General features: G+C 51.2%; 1 protein-coding gene across 1 annotated transcript; it reads right to left on the reverse strand.

The window, feature by feature from the left end:
• Positions 1–1,753: 1,753 nt before the first annotated feature.
• On the reverse strand, positions 1,754–24,276 carry rrm1 (ribonucleotide reductase M1 polypeptide; the record flags this gene model as incomplete). Its single annotated transcript, XM_042346377.1, is given in 12 exon segments — positions 1,754–1,955; positions 4,853–4,932; positions 5,597–5,758; positions 6,192–6,275; positions 7,691–7,832; positions 9,148–9,310; positions 12,106–12,145; positions 12,237–12,296; positions 12,401–12,501; positions 16,610–16,787; positions 21,750–21,838; positions 24,211–24,276. Coding segments are annotated over 12 exon segments (1,320 nt in total), but the record flags the coding sequence as incomplete, so codon positions are not given.
• Positions 24,277–24,987: the final 711 nt, after the last annotated feature.

A 24,987-nucleotide genomic window follows, 5' to 3' on the forward strand; every position in this document is an offset into this window, starting at 1 on the left:
TTGTGGGCGAAAAGGGGCAACCAATTGCGCACAGCAGCGTCCCACACACAGCCATGTCTTGAGTGACCAAATTTTTTTAAATATTTATTTTGGAGGGATTATTACCATCATCTAATAAACGTAAATTCATAGCACACTCAGCAATGCCGTGAACATTCATCAGCTAAAGGCTGACCTTCTAATCTATAATACTTATTGATTATAATAAACTAATACCACATGTATAGATCTAGAATTTCGGGGGGTCAGCTGTGTGTCTGACACACGGGGAAACCCTTCACCGTATTTAAACCAGATGAGATTTCCATGCATCCCACCTACACATGGAAATCCCAGAGATGGATTGTAGGAATGGAATGCGCGCTCTCCCTGGAGGGACATCCTGCTTACCTAATTCCAGAGAGTATTAGGTGTGGGTTGGCAAGAACCAAGACTCGGGGGGGTAACTGCTGGAGTCCAACCAGCTAAAACCACATAGCTTGCCATTGAGAGAGAGCACTGTCTGACAAGCTTTCCCGCTGCTTGCCCAGTTGGGACCACCCTATCCGGTAGGGCTTTGGCTGCAGGGTTAACAGGAACTGAGTGGGATGACTCACTGCCACCAGTGACTAGTCTGCCCTTCCAGGTCCTGCCAATGAGCCAGGTTGTAATAACATGAGCAGTAAGTGCCCTGGAATCCCGTGGACCCGCCTGGCTCAGAAACTGGTTTACCAATGCAACAACAAAATTGCATTTGTTATTTTCCAAGGAGACCTCGCTTTGTTGAGTGCAGATGAAGTGTAAATTTAGAGGAAGGTGTATATTCAGAGGAATGTAAAGAGGAATGCAGAAGAAGCCTGTGAGTTCCACAATCTCATTACCCTTGGCGTGAAGTAGTTCCTCCTAACTTCTCTTTAAGATCCATTCGCCACTATCTTATACTGTGTTCCTTGAATGCAGATTCCCCAACATGTAGGAACTGCTCCCTTATCTAAGCCTTTTACAATGTTAAAGACCTCTATGAAGTCCGTCTTGAACATCTCTCGTGGAGAATAGCCCTAACCTATCCAGTCTCTCCTGATAGAGCCCTGGTATCATCCTAGTAAACCTATGTTGTGCTGTGGCTCAGCACAAGTACAGATCAGTGTGTGAAGTCTGGAAACACAAATCTAGCTGCAGCTGGACATTAAAGGGTGATGTGACTTCACTACAACATAAAGGGCTAAAAATACAGATTATAATTCCCCCCCCAAACCACAGATGTTGGCAGGTTGATTAACTCTATAACTGCATCATTAGGAACAGAACAGGAATCAGCCCAGTGTTCCTATGGTAAGTGTATAAATACTTTCTCAGTTGTTATTGCCCAAGTAAGAGGGTTAATCTTAAAAGCTGCAATGGCATTTACAAGCTGCGGGTTTGAATTAGGGATGAGCTGAGAATTATGATTTAATAATAATCCTTGCATTTGATATAGCGCCTTATTACATCTTCTAGACATCTCAAAGGGCTTCATAGTAAATTGACTGTATAGTTTGTGGGCGAAACAAGCAAGTGTAAACTTCTGAATCTTTTACATTCACTATAATTTCCATTGTCAAATTATATCGTCTCTCACTCAGTCCTCCTTTCTCACCTCTCTCTCTCACTCTCTCTCCCCCTTTTCCCACTCCACCCAAAACCATGCACAACAATTGATCTTTGTATTTCGCCATTGGCTTACCTACATTAATTACGTATGGAGAGTAGATTACTTCCTGCTTGATCTGCTTACCTCATCCTTGCTGGTATACTCCACTATCTCTGTACACAGGTTACTGGACTTAATGGTTCCCAAATTCTGGTGGTTGGTCTTTCTGTTGCAGGCGTCTTTGTACATCATGTACGGGGTGCCAGTCTCTGTCTGTGACTCAATAATAGCATACCACAGCTGTTGAGCTTTCACCACTTTCCGTGCACGGCCTTCTTGTTCATACCTGCGAGGAGAAAGGCTGCTTTAAACACACTGAGTGCAGACAGTATAACCAAAGACATGATCGAAGAGGAGGATCTTGGGGTATGTTTTGAAGGAGGCAAGGGAAGGAGCAAGGCAAAGAGAATGTGGGGGTAGAAAGGCTGAAGGCCCAACCGTCGATGGTGGGGCGGGGGACAGGTACCAGTTTCATATCAGTGTTTGGCAGCCTTGTCATAGGATGTAGGTTTATTTGAGTCCTGTTATAAGGCTGTGTAACTGGTCTTGTTTGATGGGCTGAATAACCTTTCCCTACTATTAGTATTATGGTGCTGTGCAATCACTCAGTTTGGTCCCATTAGTGAGGATAACTGGCTCCAGTGTAGTTATACTATTACATGGTGTATATCTTTTGCTGCACAACTAAACCTGAATGGACTACATTATGTGTGTGTTGTCATTTTACAGCTCACCATAAAACCTCTAGCTTTAAACTGACATAAGGTAGTATTGTATAGCAGTACATAATGCTTTCATCACATTGCTCTATGCTGTTTACTCTGACCCACTCACATCTAACAACAATAACTGACACTTGTATAGCGCCCTTCACGTCAGGAAAGACATCCCAAGTCGCTGGACAGTCAGTTTTTTTTGGACACGAGCTGGGAGTTGGGGTCAGGAGGGGGGTGGAGGACAGGGGAGCAGGGTTCAGAGGGGGGCCAAAGGCACAGTCAAAGCAGGGAAAGGTCTTTAGACAGAACTTGAAGGAGGCAAGACATTGAGATTGAGCAGGAGAGATTGTGGGATGCAGTTCCAAAGTGTGAGGGCACAGATCTGGCCTAACGGTCCACCGACAAATCTGGCTGGACCTGCTCAAAATCTACCGCTCCACTCCAGCCTCGGCCAAGTCGTCCTTCTACTCCAGGATAATCCTGGAGGCGAAGAACAACCCCAAACTTCTGTTTTCTACCTCATCCCGACTCCTCCGTCCCCCCCGCCACCCCGCGCAGGTCATCTCCTCCAACCTTCACTGCGAGGAGATGCTGGATTTCCTTCAATCCAAAATCAAGGGAATCCGCTCTGCTCCAACCTCTCACACTCCACCTCCTACCCATCCTCCCCTACAAACCTTCGAACCCGTTTCCCCACCCTCTGTCACCAAACTCATCCTATCCCTAAAACCCACCACCTGCTCCCTTGACCCCATCCCCATTCCACTCCTTATCTCTCAGCTCCACCTCCTTGCCCCACTTTCACAGACATCATCAACCTGTCCCTCTCCTCTGGCTCTGTTCCCATTCCCTTAAAAACTGCCACCATCACTCCCACTTGAAAAAACCCTCCCTTGATGCGTCGCAGCTATCAAGCTACCGGCCCATCTCCAACCTCCCCTTCCTGTCCAAGGTCCTTGAAAGAGTTGTCGCCTCCCAGCTGCGCTCTTTCCTCTCCACCCATTCATTATTCGAACCCCTTCAGTCGGGTTTCCGTGCTGCCCATAGCACAGAAACTGCCCTGGTCAAGGTCACCAATGACATCCTGACCATCTGTGACCAGGGCTCCCTCTGCCTCCTCGTCCTCCTCGACCTATCGGCAGCATTCGATACGGTCGACCACGCTATCCTCCTCCACCGCTTGTCCTCCCACCTCAACCTTCAAGGCCCTGTCCTTGAGTGGTTTAGGTCGTACCTCTCCCACCGTCTTCATTTGTTCCACAAACGGCTTTTCCTCCCCCCCGCACTGTCTCGTGCGGTGTCCCTCAGGGCTCTGTCCTCGGTCCCCTCCTCTTCACCCTCTATATGCTCCCCCTGTGGTGACATCATCCGCAGACATGGGGTTAACTTCCACATGTATGCGGATGACACCCAACTCTACCTTTCCTCCTCTACCCTCAACTCCACGACCACCGATGTCCTGACAGCTGCCTGTCCGACATCGAGTCCTGGACGAGAGACAACTTTCTTCAGCTCAACGTGCGCAAAACTGAGGCCCTCCTGATTGGCTCACGTCAGCGCCTCCGCACCTCAGGCGCTGACAGCATCAGCATCCAAGGCTGCACTCTCCACCTCTCAAAGCCAGTCAGGAACCTCGGGTTCTGTTCGACCCTGAGCTGTCCTTTCTCCCTCATATCCGCACCACAACTGGCACCGCCTTCCATCACCTCCGGAACATCGCCAGACTACGGCACTACCTCACCCCTCACGCTGCTGAAACTCTGGTCCACGCCTTTATCACCTCAAGGCTGGACTATGGGAACTCTCTCCTCGCCGGCCTTCCCGGCCCTCCCTCCACACTGCAGGTCATTCAGAACTCTGCAGCTCGTGTACTGTCCCGCACCAGGCTTCGACCACATCACTCTCACCCTCGCTCCCCTCGCTCGCCTCCACTGGCTCCCCATCCCCCAGAGGATCGAATTCAAGATCCTCATCCTCACCTACAAGGCCATTCACGGCCTTGCTCCCTCCTACCTCTCCGACCTACTATCCCCTACCTACCTGCCCGTACCCTCCGTTCCTCTGGCTCCGGTCTGCTCCACATCCCCCGCCCCAACCGCCCTACCATCGGTGGCCGGGCCTTCAGCCTCTCAGCCCCGAGGCTCTGGAACTCCATCCCCCAGTGCCTTCGCCGCTTCCTCCCTTTCCTCCTTCAAGGCCGGTCTCAAGACCTTTCTCTTTGACCGTGCCTTCAGCTCCCTCTCGACTCTCTACCCCCTCCTCGCACCCTCCCTTCCCTCCCCTCACCCTGACCATTTCCCCCCTGCTCGGGTCCTGACCCAACTGTACAACGCCTTGGGACGTCCTCCCGACGTGAAAGGCGCTCTATAAATGGAATCTTTTGCTGTTGTTGCTGAATGCCCGACCACCAATGGTGGGGCGGGAAGTGAGGGGGATCTGAAGCAGGCCTTTGCTGACGTTGTCATACCTCTCGTATAGTTTCTCAAACTCCTCTCCCCAGGTTTCATCAAGGCCCGGTGACTCGTGTGGACACATCAGAGACCAGTCCTGTAATAATGGACATAACATGTGACAAACTCCGAACAGAGATTCAACAATAATCCAGACTTATACAGCAGCTTATAGCCTGGCTGTCTGCCTGAAAACAATCATGTTTAAAGGAGGTTTGAAGGCAGAGGCACCAGGTAAAACATTGGGTGAGAATCCAGAGTCTCCCTTCATAATGTACAGAGACAGGTCTGCCTTGCTCTCCAGGTGATGCTCTATCCTCCCTCAACCCCCCCCCCCCAACCCGGCGTGGGCACTGATGTTGATGTGTCGCCTCAGGAGGGAGGATGCTGAGAGAAGGGGGTATATGTTGGGCGTTATGTTTGAGGTAGGTGGGGCAGATGAAGTTTTGACCCAGCAGCCGTAAGTTTGGTAGAGGTTTTACGAGTTGCGCAATTTTTAACATGACTGGTACAGATACATTAAATGGATTTATTAGGAAATTCAACGGGACTTGGGTAGGTGTATAGGTGTTCTGGACTCTCCCCCACAATCCATCTGTACTGAAAACCCTGCAGTTTGCACATCTATTGTAATTACTGCTGGACCCTCCACATCCCAGATAACAGCCTCCACATCACACTAACACATATACCATCATAATGTGTGCCATCAGCGAGGTTCCCACAATCACTTCACTTTAGCCCATTCACTTAGCTCCTACCTGGTTGTTCTCAACACGTTTCATAAAAAGATCAGGAATCCAGAGGGCGTAGAAGAGATCCCGTGCTCTCTGCTCCTCTTTCCCAGTGTTCTTTTTCAACTCCAAAAAATCAAAGATATCCAGATGCCACGGTTCCAGGTAGATGGCGAAAGCACCTGGTCTCTGCATGAACGAGAACGTAGACAATTACAAATCCTTGCATTTGATATGGCACCTTATGTCTTCAAGACATCGCAAAGTGCTTCACAGAATATACTGTAAAGTGAATTGACTGTTTATTTTGTGGGTGAAATGTAGCAGTGTCCCAAAAACAGTTGTGGATTGAGTGACCAAATTCTTTATTTTTTATTTACTTATCTATCAACTAACAACTGGGTTCCTACTTACCGCTAGGTAAACAGAAGAGTAAGGAAACTTGCCTAAGATTTCGCCCTGCCCAGGCATCCAACCCAGGTCTCCTTGATTGCAAGGCGAGTGCTCTAACCACTGAGCTACAGGACTCATAACCCTAAAGTAGCTTCACCACATCTTAAATCCATTTGTTTTGATGCTCAATCCTGTGTAATTGTAGCTTTTCTAACCAGTGCACACTGACCTTGTTTCCTCCCTGATCCACATAACGGGCTGTATTGTTGTAAACTCGCAACATTGGGACAAGACCATTGGAGTTCCCATTAGTCTGGAAGGGGAAGAAGTCAGGAACAATGTTGAACTAAAGTCATTTATAATCAAACATTGAATATTACAATATTATAATCAAACATAGAACATTACAGCACAGAAAATTACCCATATATCACATCTAGGCTCAACTGCGCCAATTTCCTGCTTGTCGGCCTTCCCAACTCTTCATTCAAGCTGTAGATCATCCAGAATGCTGCAGCTCGTGTTCTCTCCCGCATCAGGCTCCGCGACCCCATCACCCCCACGCTTGCCCACTCTACTGTCTCCCCATCACCCAGATGACAAGGGTTCAAAATCCTCATCCTCATCTTCAATGCCCTCCTCTTCCCAGTTCTGTGGTCTGATAAGCCCATATGATCCTCTGGCCTGCTCCACGTTTCCTGCCCACCCCACCCCACCATTACGGTCAGGCCTTCAGCTTCTCTGCCCCCACTCTTTGGAACTCTCATTCCCTTCGGCTCGCTCCCTACCTTCAAGGCACATCTCAAGATCCTCCTCTTCGACCACACCTTCAGCATTCCTCCTACCCCCTGCCCTCCACCCTCCCTGATCCCAACTCCCATAGCTTGGATACAAATCCCTGACTGGGGATGTCCTCCCGATGTGAAAGGTGCTATAAAAATGAAATTTTGTATAGTACAAATTGTATAACTTGAGCTTACAGTTCAGTCTGAAATTCTAATACAATACTGGGAGGAGTATGGCTTTGTCGGAGGTTCCATCCTTCAGTTAAGACACTGACAGGTTTTCCTACAGTTTCAGCATCAAACTACACAGTTGTTAAATGCTCTAAGATAATAGTCCCATGGAGGGAGCTTTATAAACACAAGAAGATTTTTCTTGGCCAACCGGATGTCTGACATGTGGAAACCCATCACTATGCTTAAGACTATCCAAACCCAACAGAGTTCCATGAATCCCACCTATACATAGAAATTCCAGAGATAGAATGGGATGCAAACTCTTTCTCTGGAGGGATAAATCCTAATTAACCAATTCTGGAAAGTATTTGGTGCAGGTTGGGAAGAGCCAAGGCTTGGGGAACCCAAATTGTGCGATAGGGTATTGCTGGAGTCTAACCAACTAAAACTGCATGGCTTGCCATTGCGAGCACTGCTGCTTGTAAGCTTTCCAATTGCTTACAAGCTTTCACTGTAAGTTTTCCCATGGCTTGTCCAGCTCGGACCACTCTACCCATTAGGGCTTTGGCTCACAGAGTTAAAGGAGCTGAGTTGGAGGATTTCCTGCCCCCAGTGACTGGTCTGCCGATGAGCCACGCTGGGGTGTGCTGACATCAGCAGTGCCCTGGAATACTGCGGATCTGGTTCAAGAACTGGTCTACAAGCTCCAAGGATACCCCGCTTTGTTGAGTGCAGTTTAAACTGTAAATTCAGAGGATGGTGTACTCACTCCTGCGATGTAGCTTCCTGTGGCCCGGATGCAGCTGACGGCTACTCCTATCCCACCGGCAGATTTGGAAATCAGAGCACATTGTTTCAAGGTGTCGTAAATCCCTTCAATGCTATCGTCTTTCATTGCAAGCAGAAAACAGCTACAACACAAAGCAATCCAGTGAGAACAAGTGTGGTAATAATAATCGTTGCATTTGATGTATTGTAAAGTGAATTGATATTTTGTGGGTGAAACATGGCAGCCAATTGCACACAGCAGTATCCCACAAATAGTCATGGATTGAGTAACCAAATTTTTTTTTTTTGGAGGAACGATTATCTCCCAGAAAAGCGATCCGCCAATCAACTTACAAGCAAGTTTGTATTTACTGCTAGGTAAACAACAATAACTTGCACCCAGGGTAGCATCCTGGAGCACTTAAAACAGAGGTGTGTGGAGTAAGGAAACTTGCCAAACATTTCACCCTGCTGGGAATCAAACCCAGGTCCTCTCAGTGCGAAGCGAGCACTGTAACCAATAACCACATAACACAGCAATATCCCAGAAACACGAAGCGAGTGACTAATTTTGTCTTGGGAATTGTTGGCCAGGAAACCAGGAGAGAGAAATTCCCTTTTCATTCAAACAGTGTTGCAGGATGTTTGATGTCCACCTGAACAGGTAGACAAGGCCTTAGTTTAACATCTCATCCAAAGGACAACACCTCCAATAATGCAGCTTTCACTGTAAGTTTTCCCATGGCTTGTCCAGCTAGGACCACTCTACCCATCAGGGCTTTGGCTTGCCCAGCACTGCATTGGAGAGTCAGCCATTCAGTCAGTATTGGGCTTAAACCCATAACATTCCAATTAGGAGTGAGAGCTACCAACGGAGTCAGGCTAACACACAGAATTACCTCACATCTTTAGACATTACAACACTGAAGGCGATGAAACCAAGAATGAACTAAACACATTTTGTATTAACTGAAAGTATTCAATATAATACTTGCATTGATATAGCACCTTATCACGTCTTCGAGACATCTCAAAACGCTTCACAGAATAAACAGTAAAGTGAATTGACTGTATATTTTGATAGGCGAAATGCGGCAGCCAATTGAGCACAGCAGTGTCCCACAAATAGTCATGGATTAAGTCACCATAACAATTCTTATTATCATTATCTTTTGAAGGGATCATTATCCCCAGTAAAGCGATTTGCCAATCGACTAACAACCAGATTCCTACTTATTGCGAGGTAAACAGAGGCGAGTGGAGTAAGGAAACTTGCCCAACATTTCACCCTGCCCGGGAATCAAACCCAGGTCTATCGCTTGTGAGGCAAGTGCTCTAACCACTGAGCTACAGGAGATGTATTGAGGAATCTTGTGGGAAATTGATCGTGTGGGATAGACCAGCTGATCAGCTTCTACCGTGAACCTGCGATCCAAGCTCTTGGGTAAATGCCCGTACCTAGAGAGCTGTGGTCTGTTAGTGCCAGCGTTGAACAGTGTGGGTGAGGCGTGAATAAACCACTTCTCAGACAGGAGGTTGTAGGTTTCAATAACAGCATCAATGTCACTCTCATGAATTCCAACAGACACTCTCATCAGCATGTGTTGAGGACGTTCAGCCACTGAAAGACATTTTAGGATCTCTTTTAAAAAAAGGAATCAAAGGAACAGCTGGAAGGAAAAGGATGTTCATTTCAAAATACTCCTATGGAATACAGTTTCAGTGTAAATATGGAAGTATATTGTAAATTTTGCTACTCTTCTACCTTGTCCTCCCTCCTATCTCTCACTGTCTCTGGCACCTAAGCTAAGATTGTCATCGCCCCCACTAACCGCCTCATCCCCGCCCTGTCTCCCGTAGCACACGGGCTGACACTGCTCCGCTGATCGCTCCTGGTCTCTGCGTGGGCACTTTGGCTGCCAGCCAGACCCGCTCCCACTAAAAAAAAAATTCCTGCTCCTACCCACACACTCCGCTACTCCCATTCTGTCCTCTTCTCCCACCACCCTCCTCGCCTTCTTTCTCCTGGACCCCACCATTATGTCCCTCTGCTTCAGCCTGCGCATCCTCCACCACACCCATCGTGGCTCCCGGCATTGGTTGTCCCAGAGCAGCCGCCCCAACTGTCCTAGTTTACCACCGCCCCACCCCCAAAACTCCTGACTCCTTCCCTCACTGATATCTCCTCTCATCTCTGTCCCTCTGAACTGAACACCTCTCACAATAGGTGACTTTAACCTCCACCTAAACTCCCCTTGCACCACCTCCGCGGATTTCAATGCTCTCCTCTCCTCCCTAAACCTCACCCTCCACATCAATTCGCCGACCCACAAACGAGGCCACTCCCTCGATCTCATCATTACACATGGTCTTGACATTTCTGACCTGTCCATTAACCACAAGGCCATCTCAGACCACTTCCTCATCTCCCTTTCCTCTCACAACCCCCTCCCCTCTTCCAAGCCCTCCACCATCTTTTTCCTCCCCTGGCAAAAGCTTCCCCGAGTCCCTCACAAATGCCCTCTCTTCCTCGGACCCCATGTCTACAGATGATGTCACCAAAAGGGAGCATGTAAATGTTGGAAAGGAGGGGACCAAGAGCAGAGCCCTGAGGGAAGCTACACTTGACGCTGTGAGGACTGGAGGGGAAGCTGTTAGTGGAGACAAAATAGAGACGGTGAGAGAGGTAATAATAAAAAATAATAATCCTTGCATTTGATATAACGCTTTTCTTCAAGACGTCTCAAAGCGCTTCACAGAATATGCTGTAAAGTGAATTGACTGTATATTTGTGGGCAAATGTGCAGCAAATTGCGCACAGCAACGTCCCACAAACAGTCGTGGATTGAAAATGACCAATTTATTATTGCTGTTTTTCTCTTGAGGGATTATTATCAGGCGTGTGGAGTAAGGAAACTTACCCAAGGTTTCACCCTGCTGGGAATCGAACCCAGGTCTCTTGCTTGAGCAGGGGAGTGCTCTAACTCCAGAGAGGAATGAATGAGGGAGCGAGTGAGGGAGTGAGTGAGAGAGTGAGGGGTTCATAGAGAGAATGGCGGAAAGGGAAAGAGCGAAGCGAAGGCCCTGGAATGAACAAGTCGTTCCAGGGCCTTGAAGAGGAACGGGAGTTTGGGGATGGGTCGATAGCTGGACAGTAGTGATGGGTCCAGGGACGTGAAAGGCATTATACAAATGTAATCTTGTTGTTGTTGATAATAATAATACTTCTTGCATTTGATATAGCGCTTTTCACGTCGGGAGGACGTCCCAAAGCGCTTCACAGAACAGACTGTAAAGTGAATTGACTGTATATTTGTGGGCGAACGCGGCAGCCAATTGCGCACAGCAATGTCCCACAAACAGTCGTAGATTGAAAATGACCAATTTGTTATTGTTTTGGGTTTTGGAGGATTATTATTAGGCTCTGTGTGGAGTAAGGAAACTTGCCCGAGGTTTGGCCCTGACCCCCCGGGGATTGAACTCAGGTCTCTCACTTGCAAAGCGAGTGCTCTAACCACTGAGCTACAGGACTCCACATGATGTTGGTTAAGAGGGGCCAGGAGGTGGAGGTGTGAGGTAAGGAGAGGATGATGTGCAAGCTCCTCATCAACTTGTCCTTTTGTACTCCATGCCCCCAGTTGCAAAACCTCTAAGAACATTACTAATTGTATAGCCTTATCCTGTCCACGGTGTCCATTTGTCTACACCAATGGCTTCTTCTTACAACACCCGCTGGCTGGATGTTCGAGCCAAATGGGGCATTTGACAAAGATCCAGGGAAGGGTTTTAGAGGGAAAGACTGAGGTTTGAGTGAATGGCATTTTGGAGGAGCAAAGACCAGCAGATGACATAGGCCAAACTGCTTCCTGGTATCAGTGTGGAGTCCTGAAGCTCGGGTTAGAGCACTTGCCTTGTGAGCGAGACACCTGGGTTCAATTCCAGGCAGAGGGCGAAACCTTGGGCAAGTTTCCTTACTCCACCCACACAGAGCCTAATAATAATCCCTCCAAAACAAAACAATAATAATTGGTCATTTTCAATCCACGACTGTTTGTGGGACATTGCTGTGCGCAATTGGCTGCCGCGTTCGCCCACAAATATACAGTCAATTCACTTTACAGTATATTCTGTGAAGCGCTATGAGATGTCTAGAAGACGTGAAAAGCGCTATATCAAAACGCAAGGATTATTATTATTATTATTATAGATATTCTATGTTTCTAAGCAGAACGCTTTCCACCATGGAGAATGCACCCTGGACTCCAGACAAAGTGGAGTTTCCATACATCTGTGGAACTCAGCTGTTTAGGATATTGTATGTCAGACACTTGGCCAATCACAACAATCAGAAATCCAACTTCACACAGCTTTCAATGTTCGACTTAAGTCCTACCAAAGATAACTGTACATACATACCTTTGCCATTAATTTTCAGTAGGTAGGAGCGTTCCAAGGTCTGCAAAACAAATTGCATTAAAAACAAACAAAATGCAAGCACAATCCATGTGAAAATTTTCAGGTGAAAAACATGATCCCAACACCCTTACCTTAAAACCAAAGTAGTTGTAAGAGAAGTCTCGGTCATAGATAATGGCAGAGTTCAGACGCTGCAAGAGAAGGGTCAGAAAGGCTTAATATATGTGTGTGCAACCATCACACCCTCGCAAGGCCAGTGACAATAGCCAGTAATAGTTTACACAAAGTGACCTACTTCCTTATTCTTCAGCACCAACTCAAGAGTTTGCTTAGAGATCATAGGCGAGTGCTTATTGTTCAGAGGGTTCACGTAGGTGTACAGATCATCCATCACCTCTGCAATAGAAAGCCAGACAGCAAACATGAATTCATACAAACAAAACTAACCGTAAATAATTACAGTAATGGGCAGATCAGTGGCAGATGAAGCAAAATGTGAGGCGATTCATTTTGGCAGAAAAAAAACAAGAGTAGAGAGTAAATATTGAATATTCATTAACATTCAATAACTTGCAAGTAGCAGAGGAGTAAAGGGATTTTGAAGCATAAGTTCACAAGTCCCTGAAAGTGGCAGCACCAACTGAGAAGGCTGCGAAAAGCCCTGGTTCCCTGGGTTTTACACTATAATAAGCGATAATGCTGTGTGTACAAACCCCAGCAAGCTAGTCCTTGCCTGGCTCCACCGGCTCCCAATTACTGAACGTATCGACTTCAAGATCGGAAAATGAAAAAGACCTGGGGATCCTGATTGATAATAAATTGAACCCAACAGTGCTCAGTAGCAGAAAGTCATGCAAACCAGATGCTGAGCTGTATTAAAAGGGCAGTATTGAGCCAAAAGAGTGGGATAATCCTGTCACTTTATAAATCACTGGTGCAATCGCGATTGGAATACTGTGTGCAGTTCTGGTCACCCAAATATGAAAAGGAAATTGCAATGATTGAGAGGATACAGAGAAGGGCAACCAAAATAATTGAGGGGATGGAAGGACTGGATTATGACAAGCGATTAGATAAACTGGGAATGTTCACACGGGGCAAGAGAAGGTTGAGTGGCAATATGATTATTGACTTTAAGATTCTGAAGGGACAAGATAAGTAGGACTGTGATAAGCTGTTTTAACTTGTACTGAACAGCAGAACCACAGGATACAGCCTGGGGGGCAAATTGAGAACAAATCTGTGAAGAACTACTTCAGTGAGCAAGTAGTAAACTTATGGAACAGGCTCCCGAGGGAGACAGTGGAAGCAGAAAATGTTATTTGTTTCAAGAATAAATTAGGTATATTTCTGATAGAAAATAATATATCGAGATACAATGGATCATCTGGGAGACGACATGTCAAGCAAACTAGATGGACCTTGGTCTTCTTTCACCAAACAAATTCTTATTTTCTTAAGATCCTCTCACTCATTTTCAAAACGCTTCATGCCCTCGCTCCTCCATAACTATCCGATTTGTTTAGCCCCCACTCCCCATCGGCTGGCTCCGGTCTTCTATTTGTCCCTTGTCCCCTCCACCATCAGTGGCCATGCCTTCAGCCACTACTCCCCGAAATTCTGGAACTCTCTCCCTCAATCCCTCCGCCTTGCTCCCTCCCCCCTCATGTTCAAATCCCACCTAAAGACCTTGCTTTTGAATCACGGTCACCTCCCCACCTCTCCCTCAGGCCCGGGGTCAAACGCCGCCATTGTCAAGCGTTCAGGACACTCTCCCGCATGAAGAGCATTATTTACATGCAAATTGTTGTTGTTTGGCCACAACTGAAGCACTCGGTTCATTTAGGGTACTTCACTCCAGGAAGGCTGTTAAGGCTTTGAAGGGAGTAGAGGACATTGGGGATGAGGGCTTTAGTTATCTGGAGATTAGAGAATTTGGGGTCTGTTTTCAATGGAGCAGAAAATATTGAGAGGGGACCGGTTACAGTTACGATGATAATATACTAAATTATGAGCAGTTTTGACAGGGGAATAGGGAAAAGCTGTTTCACAAAATTGCATACGCAGCGCCCTTCACATCGGGAGGATGTCCCAAGGCTCTGGACAATCAGGGATTTGGACACGAGCAGGGTGGTGTGGGGGAGGCGGGAGGGGGATAAGGGAGGTTGGAAGGTTACCAAATGCACGGTAAAAGAGGGTTTTGAGACGGGCCTTGAAGGAGGCAACTGGGGGAGCGAGTCAAAGGGACTGTGGGATGACGTTCCAGACATCAGAAGCTGACGTCCCGACCGCGAACGGTGAGGTGGGCCAGGAAGGGGACGTGGAGCAGGCCAGAGCCTGCTGAGCGGACAGGTTGATAAGGGGTTAGCGGGTAACAGAAGTAGGAAGGTCACCACGTGCCTTGAAGGTGAGGATGAGAATTTTGAACTCTAATCTCTAAGGGATGGAGACACAGTAGAGTGGGCGAAGGTGGGGGTGATGGGTCACGGAGCCTGGTGCGGGAGAGGACATGAGCTGCAGAGTTCTGGATGATCTGCAGCTTGTGGAGGGAAGAGTTCCAGAGGGCGACAAGCAGGGAATTGGTGTAGTTGAGCCTAGATGTTATGAATGCGTGAATGAGGGTTTCGGCGGCCTGAAGCAGTGGTGGAGAGGACGATGTTGCTGAGATGGGGGAAGGCAGAGCGGGTCATGGCACGGATGTGGGTAGAAAGGACAGTTGAGGGTCAAACAAGACGCCAAGGTTCCAGACTGGCGCAGTGAGGTCTATAATCTTAGAAAACAATGACAACAAAATTATATTTGTATAGCACATTTCACGTCAGGAGAACGTCCGAAGGCGCTGGAGATCGGTGATTCAGACCTGAGCTGGGGGTCGGGATCAGGGCGGGTGAGTGGGTGGGGGTGGGGGGAAGCAGAGTAATCAAAGGCGGGGTCGAAGTGGAGAATCTTAAAATGGGTCTTGAAGGAGGCATAGGAGGGACGAGGTGGATGGACCACGTAATGAAGTTCCAGAGGATGGAGAAAGATTTGCAGAAGGCCCGTCCGCCAATAGTGCAGTGGACGAGGTGGGGGATGTGAAGCAGGCCGGAGACCGCTGAGCTGAAGGAGTGGGCAGGTTGGTGGGGGTTAGAAAGTCGCAGAGATAGGGGAGAGCAAGGCCATGGAGGGCTTTGAAGCTGAAGACCAGGACCTTGTGTCCTGTGTGATGAGAAGCCAGTGGAATCGGGTGAGGATGGGTGATAGGGTCACGGAGCCCGGTGCAGGAGAGGGGCTGCAGAGGTCTGGATGATCTGCAGCTTATGGAGGGAGCAGTTGATGAGGCTGACAAGCAAGAGGTTTGCATAGTCGAGTCTGGATGTTATGAATGCATGTGTGAGCGTCTCGGGGGCCTGCGGAGTGAGACAGTAGCGGAGCCAAGCGATGTTGTGGAGGTGGGGGAAGGCAGAGCGGGACATGGCATGGATGTGGGGTAGAAAGGATATTTGACGGTCAGACAAGATGCCAAGGTTACAGACTGGCTTAGTAAGGTGGAGTGTGCGTCCATGGATGGTGATGCTATCAGCGCCTGAGGTGAGGAGGCGCTGACGGGAGCCAATCAGCAGAGCCTTGTTCTTGGTGACGTTCAACTGTAGAAAGTTAGCTCTTATCCAGGACTTGATGACAGACATTCTGTCAGCACAGCAATGGTACTCGTATCAAGGGTGGAGGCATAGAGGTAGAGTTGGGTATCATCCACGTATATGTGGAAGTGTAAGTGTAATCCATGTCTGCGGATTATATCACCAAGAGGGAGCATATTGAAGAGGTGGGGGTTCAAGAACAGAGCCCTGAAGAACACCGCACGAGACACTGCGGGGGCTAGAGGAAAAAACATTTGTGAAGATGAAGTGGAGACGGTGTGAGAGACAGGATCTGAACCATTCAAGGGCAGAACCATGAATGTTGAGGTGAGAGGAGAGGCGGTGAAGGATAGAGTGGTCAACGGTATCGAAGGCAGTGGAGATGTCAAGGAGGACGAGGGAGCCCTGGTTGCAGATGGACAAAATGTCATTTGTCACTTTAACCAAAGTTGTTTCTGGGCAGCACAGAAACCCGATTGGAGAAGTTAGGTCATCAGTTTTTACACCGCTGCTGGGATGTGGGATGCTCTGCCAAGTAAGGTGGTGGAGACACAGTCCACTGTGGATGTCAAGAGGGAAGTAGGCAGGTACGAAAACAAAAGTTTGATAGGGTTGAAGGAGTGTGGGGAAAGGGCGGGGCAGTGAGATTGAAGGAACTTGTTCACTTGAGCCAATAGGCTAAATGGCTTCCTTCTGTGCTGTGAGTCTCTATCATCAAGCTCCAAATTGACATGTGAATAAAATGTACATTGATCCGGGCTATGGCGGGAGAGTGGGGTTGATCAGGGCTATGATCAACCAATCCTGTTCTCAATAGAACTGCACATCAGCCCAAACCAGGTCCCACAGGCCAGGAAATTAAGTTGTGTGACACACTAACTCACCACTGAACACTTTTTTGGTTTCCTTGTGCAGGTTGGAGACAGCAATGCGTGCAGCCAGGATGGCGTAGTCGGGGTGCTTGGTTGTCAGGGTAGCAGCGGTTTCTGCTGCCAATGTATCCAGCTCAACAGTGGTGACCCCACTGTACAGGCCCTGAATCACCTTCATTGTAATCTGCGCCTGGAGGACACATCATAGAATCATAGAATTATACAGCACAGAACGAGGCCATTCGGCCCATCCTGTCTGTGCTGCTCTTTGAAAAGAGCTTTCAAATCAAACCCACTCCCCCACTCCCTCCCCACAGCCCTGATCAACCCCACTCCCCCACTCTCCCCACAGCCCTGATCAACCCCACTCCCCCACTCCCTCCCCACAGCCCTGATCAACCCCACTCCCCCACTCCCTCCCCACAGCCCTGATCAACCCCACTCCCCCTGCCCTGATCCCCACTCCCCACTCCCCCCATAGCCCTGATCAACCCCACTCCCCCCTCCCTCCCCAAAGCCCTGATCAACCCCACTCCCCCACTCCCTCCCCACAGCCCTGATCAACCCCACTCCCCCCCTCCTCCCCACAGCCCTGATCAACCCCACTCCCCCACTCCCTCCCCCACAGCCCTGATCAACCCCACTCCCCCACTCCCTCCCCACAGCCCTGATCAACCCCACTCCCCCACTCCTCCCCATAGCCCTGATCAACCCCACTCCCCCACTCCTCCCCATAGCCCTGATCAACCCCACTCCCCCACTCTCTCCGAAAAGCCCTGATCAACCCACTCCCCACTCTCTCCCCACAGCCCTGATCAACCCCACTCCCCCACTCTCCCCCACAGCCCTGATCAACCCCACTCCCCCACTCTCCCCATAGCCCTGATCAACCCGTCAACCCCCCACTCTCCCCCACAGCCCTGATCAACCCCACTCCCCCACTCCCTCCCCACAGCCCTGATCAACCCCACTCCCCCACTCCCTCCCCATAGCCCTGATCAACCCCACTCCCCCACTCCCTCCCATAGCCCTGATCAACCCCACTCCCCCACTCCCCCCCCATAGCCCTGATCAACCCCACTCCCCCACTCTTCCCCCACAGCCCTGATCAACCCCACTCCCCCACTCCCTCCCCATAGCCCTGATCAACCCCACTCCCCACTCCCCCCATAGCCCTGATCAACCCCACTCCCCCACTCTCCCCATAGCCCTGATCAACCCCACTCCCCCACTCTCTCCCCATAGCCCTGATCAACCCCACTCCCCCACTCTCTCCCCACAGCCCTGATCAACCCCACTCCCGCGCGCTCTCTCCATAGCTCTGCAAACTTGTCCTCCCCAAATAATTATCTGCTTCTCTCTTGTTGTTATGGAATCGGTTCCCACCGGCCTTTCAGGCAACGCATTCCAGATCCCAACAACTCGCTGTGAAAATATTTCTCCTCCCCTCCCCTCTGTTTCTTTTAACAACTATTTTAAATCGGTGTCCTGGGGTTACCGACCCACCCGCCAGTGGGAATAGTTTCTTCTTGTTCACCCTATCGAATCCCCTCATCATTTTGAAAACTTCTAAGTCTCCTCTTAACCTTCTCTGCTCCAAGGAGAATAATAGCTTCCCTAGCCTCTCCTCATAACTGAAATGTCCACATGTCCACAAAATATACAGTCAATTGATGTTACAGGATATTCTATGAAGCGTTTTGAGATGTCTCGAAGATGTGATAAGACGCTCTCTCACGCTGCCCATCCTCACTTCCAATGCTAACTGCGAGGTGATGCAAGACTTCCTCGAATCCAAAGTCGAGGGGATCCGCTCAGCTGCCTCTGCCCTTCCATCTACTACCCTCCCCACCTCCCCCCTCACCTCAGCCCCTACCCATCCCTCCCTCCCCACCTTCGAACCTATTTCCCACTCTTCTCTCACCACCACTATAACCTGCTTAAAACCAACCACCTGCTCCCTCAACCTCATCCCCATCCCTCTCCTCACCTCCCAGCTCCAGATCCTTGCCCCACTACTCAGATATCATAAACCTCTCCCTTTCCACTGGTACTGTTCTCACCTCTTTAAAAACAGCTGTCATCACTCCTCAAAAAACCCTCCCTCGACCCATCTCTAATCTCAAACTACCGCCCCATTTCCAACCTCCGTTTCGTCTCCAAGGTACTGGAAAGAGTTGTTGCTTCCCAGCTTTGCTCCTTCCTTTCCCACTACTCCCTTCACGAACCCTTCCAATCGGGTTTCCGTGCCGCCCACAGCACAGAAACAGCCCCGGTCAAAGTGACAAATGACATCCTTTCAATCTGTGACCAGGGCTCCCTCTGCCTCCTCGTCCTCCTTGACCTCTCTGCTGCCCGTGACACCGTCGACCACTCTCCCCAATCCATCGCCTCTCCTCTCAGCTCAACCTTCATGGCTCTGTCTTTGATTAGTTCATTCAATATACTTCTCACACCACCTCCATTTCATCTCCACAAACGGCTTCTCCTATAGCCCCCTACCATCCTGTTCGCCCCTTCTGCTCAGCTGGCTCCAGCCTGCCTCACGCTCCCCTCCTCGCTTGCCCCACTATTGCCTCTGCCCCTACCCTCTGGAAAACCATCACACGCTCCCTCCGTCTCGCCCCCTCCCTCACCTCCTTCAAGACCCGTCTCAGGATCCTCCTCTTCGACCATGCTTTCAATCTCCCTGCTTGCCCCCCTGCCCTCCACCCTCCCTGATCCTGACCACCAGCTCGTGTCCGAAATTCTGACTGTCCAGCGCCTTGGGACGTCCTCCTGACCTGAAAAGCGCTACACAAATGTAATTTTGTTGTTGTTATATCAGATGCAAGGATTATCATATGATGCACTCAGTTCAGCTGATTGATCATCATCTACAGGAAGGTTTGGAAAAGCACAACACAATTTATAGATAATCTCACACATCAAACATTACATCGTGCCGGGAGGACGTCCCAAAGTGCACAGCCCCAGATATGCCATTCAAAACTATGCCTAGGGTTTCGTCCTGTCTGGGAATGAAACCCAGGTTGTTTTGCTTATGAGGCAAGCGTGCTAATCACTAAGCTACAGGATTCCACCTGGCCAGTTTACCACACTAAACAAAGACCAAGTTGAGTCACCAGACGGGTTCTGAGACATGCAGAAACCCATCATGGTGTTTAAGAGCGTGACTAAGTTACACGTGTGTGTGTGTGTGTGTTTGTGTGTCTGCACGCATGCCACCCACAGATGGAATGCGTCTGGATTGAGATGCACTCTCTCCCCGGAGAGCCAAATCAAGCATGAGATGATTTCATCGCGCTGTGTCTGGACCCCAGCCTTGGGCTGACCCGCAGGATAAACAGCTCCTCAGCCCAAGGATCACTCCTCTGCCCACTGACGATGAGACACCATATACCAACGAGGAGGATGGCTACACATTCCATTCCTAGACAATCTGAGGGACACCAACATGACCAAGCACAGAAAGTTGGCCAGCGTGTCTGTCATGGGGTCACGGGTCGAGTAAAAGGTATGTCAGGGCAGCCTTTTGTGGTGCTGAATAACAATGATGGGCAACCTGGAGGCCCAGACACCAGGTAGCGGCGATCCCTCTACAACAATAACATTGCATTTATACTGTGCCTTTCACATCAGGACGCAGCTGGTCTGTTAGACAAGGCCCAGATGAGTACCGCCACAGAGGGTGGGTCTCACTCAGCACTGATCTACCCAAGATGCCTATCAACCACCTCCCAGCCCAGGGCGGACTCACAGTAACGCAGTACAGTTGTCTGATGAGGAATTGGGCTCCAAACACTTTGTGTATAACACAAGTCGTATGATTCCAGCGAGGGCTTAGGGAACAGCGAATCTGTGCCAGAGCCAAGAGGAGCCACGCTCCCAGCAAGCAGGAGCGAAAGGCACGTTCCCAAGCAGCTCTCCTCAGCACTGTTGACGATACTCAAATGTTTATGGTTTATCGTATGCGGAATGGGGGCTGTGAGGTGGGGGGGGCCTCAGTCAGGATGCCTAACATCATGGGGCCTTCAGCCCAGATAGTTTGGGAACCGCAAGGTTAAGTGATAGGAAACAGAATGTGGGCATCCAGGGTTGTTGTTGACAATGTAGATGTAAATAGTGATACTCCGAGGTCAGTGTCAGGGCCACTGCTTTTCTCCATTTATATAAGTGATCTGGATTCTGGTACAAGCAACAGAATCTGTGGAGCCCTGTAGCTCAGCGGTTAGAGCACTCGCTTTGCGAGTGAGAGACCTGAGTTCAATCCCCGGGGGGTCAGGGCCAAACCTCGGGCAAGTTTCCTTACTCCACACAGAGCCTAATAATAATCCTCCAAAACCACAAACAATAATAAATTGGTCATTTTCAATCCACGACTGTTTGTGGGACATTGCTGTGCGCAATTGGCTGCCGCGTTCGCCCACAAATATACAGTCAATTCACTTTACAGTGTGTTCTGTGAAGCGCTTTGGGACGTCCTCCCGACGTGAAAAGCGCTATATCAAATGCAAAGATTATTATTTTATTAATCTCTGTTTGCAGATGACACAACGGGGAGTGTGGTCAATAGTGAAGATTGCAGCCAACCTCAGGCGGACACGGGCAGAGAAATGGCAAATTTAATGCAGACAGTTGTGAACTATACAAATTTGGGAGCTATTGGAAGCTTAAACTTTATGAATAGGGGCATACAATGTAAAAGCAAAGAGGTAATGTTAAACTTACCTACATAATAATAATAATAATCCTTGCATTTGATATAGCGCTTTTCACATCGGGAGGACATCCCAAAGCGCTTCACAGAACACACTGTAAAGTGAATTGACTGTATATTTGTGGGCGAACGCGGCAGCCAATTGCGCACAGCAATGTCCCACAAACAGTCGTAGATTGAAAATGACCAATTTATTATTGTTTGTGGTTTTGGAGGATTATTATTAGGCTCTGTGTGGAGTAAGGAAACTTGCCCGAGGTTTGGCCCTGACCCCCCGGGGATTGAGCTCAGGTCTCTCACTTGCAAAGCGAGTGCTCTCACCGCTGAGCCACAGGACTCCATAGTGAGTTAGTAGTCAGACCTAGTAACGTACACTAGTTGGTGTGTGATGACTATGTTAATATGATCGGGACGGGTGTATTAGCCACTCACCGGGTCCACAAAGTCTGGGTTCAGGCCATAGCAGAGTTTCTGAATGCGAGACGTGATCTTGTCAAACATCACACGTTCCTGACGTCCATCTGTCACAGTCATTGTGTCTCACGTTAAGTCGCACCCCGACCCTCAGGGCGTTCCCCTCTCACACAACCTGGGTATCCTCCCCCCACCCCCCCCGACTCCAGTCTCTCTCCCCCCCCACCCCGGCCCCTCTCACCATGCATTAACCACCGCAACCCCTCTCGCCTCCCCAGTCTCCCCCCATCTCGTCTCCCCCCCATCTCCTCCCCTCCCCCGTCTCCACCTATCTCCCCGTCTCCTCCCCTCCCCCATCTCCCCTTATCTCCCCGTCACTTCCCCCGTCTGCCCACCTTCCCCGTCTCCACCCCAATTCCCCCTCCCCCATGTCCTGCACCACCCCATCTCCCCCCACCAGTCCCCCCCTCTCTCTCCCCAGTCCCCTCCCTCTCTCTCTCCCCCAGTCCCCCCCTCTCTCTCCCCCAGTCCCCCCTCTCTCCCCCCAGTCCCCCTCTCTCTGTCCCCCCAGTCCCCCCCTCTCTCTCCCCCAGTCCCCCCCCTCTCTCTCCCCCCCCCTTCTCTCCCCCAGTCCGCCCCTCTGTCTCCCCCCAGTCCCCCCCTCTGTCTGCCCCCTCTCTCCCCCCCCCTCTGTCTCCCCCCAGTCCCCCTCTCTCCCCCCCAGTCCCCTCCCTCTCTCTCCCCCCCAGCCCCCCCCCCGCTGTCTCCCCCCTCTCCCCCCAGTCCCCCCCTCTGTCTCCCCCCCAGTCCCCCTCTCTCCCCCCCAGTCCCCCCCTCTCTCCCCCCCAGTCCCCCCCCTCTGTCTCCCCCCCAGTCCCCCTCTTCCCCCCCAGTCCCCCCCCCTCTGTCTCCCCCCCAGTCCCCCCCCTCTCTCCCCCCTCTCTACCCCCCAGTCCCCCCCTCTCTCCCCCCAGTCCCCCCCTCTCTCCCCCCCAGTCCCCCCCCTCTCCCCCCCCCCTCTCTCCCCCCCAGTCCACCTCTCTCTCTCCCGCCGTTTCTCTGCAGTTTTGGCGGCAGATGGAGTAACGGTAGAGAAGCCTGAGGCCTCCCGCGGCCCTGCGCTGCCGCCGCCAAACCCCTCACCCTCACCCTCACCCCATCCCTCACCCCAACCCCTCACCCCCTCACCCCCCACCCCTCCCAACCCCTCACCCCCTCACCCCCCCACCCCTCACCCCCTCACCCCCCCACCCCTCACCCCTCACCCTCACCCCAACCCTCACCCCCCAACCCTCACCCTCACCCCAACCCCTCACCCTCACCCCAACCCTCACCCCACCCCTCACCCCAACCCCAACCCTCACCCCAACCCTCAGTGTGTGTGTGTCCCCCCCCCCCCGGGGCTGTGTGTGTGTGCCCCCCCGGGGCTGTGTGTGTGTGCCCCCCCGGGGCTGTGTGTGTGTGTGTGTGTGTCCCCCCCCCCGGGGCTGTGTGTGTGTGTGTGTGTGTGTCCCGGGGCTGTGTGTGTGTGTGTCCCCCCCCCCCCGGGGCTGTGTGTGTGTGTGTGTCCCCCCCCCCCCCCGGGGCTGTGTGTGTGTGTGTGTGTGTGTCGGGGCTGTGTGTGTGTGTGTGTGTGTGTGTGTCCCCCCCCCCGGGGCTGGTGTGTGTGTGTGTGTGTGTGTGTCACCCCCCCCCCGGGGCTGTGTGTGTGTGTGTGTGTGTGTGTCCCCCCCCCCCCGGGGCTGTGTGTGTGTGTGTCCCCCCCCCCGGGCTGTGTGTGTGTGTGTGTGTGTCCCCCCCCCCCCCCGGGGCTGTGTGTGTGTGTGTGTGTGTCCCCCCCCCCGGGGCTGTGTGTGTGTGTGTGTGTGTCCCCCCCCCCCCCCGGGGCTGTGTGTGTGTGTGTGTGTGTCCCCCCCCCCGGGGCTGTGTGTGTGTGTGTGTGTGTGCCGGGCTGTGTGTGTGTGTGTGTGTCCCCCCCCCCCCCGGGGCTGTGTGTGTGTGTGTGTCCCCCCCCCCCCGGGGCTGTGTGTGTGTGTGTGTCCCCCCCCCCCCCCGGGGCTGTGTGTGTGTGTGTGTCCCCCCCCCCCCCGGGGCTGTGTGTGTGTGTGTGTGTCCGGGCTGTGTGTGTGTGTGTGTGTGTGTCCCCCGGGGCTGTGTGTGTGTGTGTCCCCCCCCCCCGGGGCTGTGTGTGTGTGTGTGTGTGTGTCCCCGGGGCTGTGTGTGTGTGTGTGTGTGTCCCCCGGGGCTGTGTGTGTGTGTGTGTGTGTCCCCCCCCGGGGCTGTGTGTGTGTGTGTGTGTGTCCCCCCCCGGGGCTGTGTGTGTGTGTGTGTGTCCCCCCCCCCCCGGGGCTGTGTGTGTGTGTGTGTGTGTCCCGGGGCTGTGTGTGTGTGTGTGTGTGTCCCCGGGGCTGTGTGTGTGTGTGGTGTGTCCCCGGGGCTGTGTGTGTCCCCCCCCCCCCCCGGGGCTGTGTGTTGTTACCTCTCTTGACGACGAACATGTTGCCTGAGGGGCTGAGGGCTGAGGGTTGAGCGGCTGAGGGTTGAGGGGCTGAGGGTTTAGGGGCTGAAGGTTGAGGGGCTGAAGGTTGAGGGGCTGAGGGTTGAGGGGCTGAGGGGCTGAGGGTCTGAGGGTTGAGGGGTTGAGGGGCTGAGGGTTTAGGGGCTGAGGGTCTGAGGGTTGAGGGGTTGAGGGGCTGAGGGTTTAGGGGCTGAGGGGCTGAGGGTTGAGGGGTCGGAGCTGTGGCGGCAGTTGTGGCTCCGGAGACACTTCGCTTCGGTTTAAATAAACCCCGAACCGCCTCCCGCGGAGCGGCGGCCAATCACAGCCCGAGGGGCGGGGTCGGGGGGCGGGGCGGAGCCGAGGGGAGGGCGGGGCGGAGGGCGGGGCCGGGGGCGGAGGGGGTGTGGAGGGCGGGGCCGGGCGGAGGGGCGGAGCCGAGGGGAGGGCGGGGCCGGGGGGCGGAGGGCGGGGCCGGGGGGGCGGAGGGCGGGGCCGGGGGGGAGGGGGGGGCGCCGTCACTGTTGTTATTATTATTGTTATTGTTATTGTTATTGTTATTATTGTTGTTGTTATTGTTATTGTTATTGTTATTGTTATTATTATTGTTATTGTTATTGTTATTATTATTGTTGTTATTATTGTTATTGTTATTGTTATTGTTATTGTTATTATTATTGTTATTGTTATTGTTATTGTTATTATTATTGTTATTGTTATTGTTGTTGTTATTATTATTGTTATTATTGTTATTATTAT

Source organism: Callorhinchus milii, unplaced genomic scaffold (genome assembly GCF_018977255.1).
Source record: "Callorhinchus milii isolate IMCB2004 unplaced genomic scaffold, IMCB_Cmil_1.0 Scaffold682, whole genome shotgun sequence".
NCBI lineage: Eukaryota > Metazoa > Chordata > Chondrichthyes > Chimaeriformes > Callorhinchidae > Callorhinchus > Callorhinchus milii.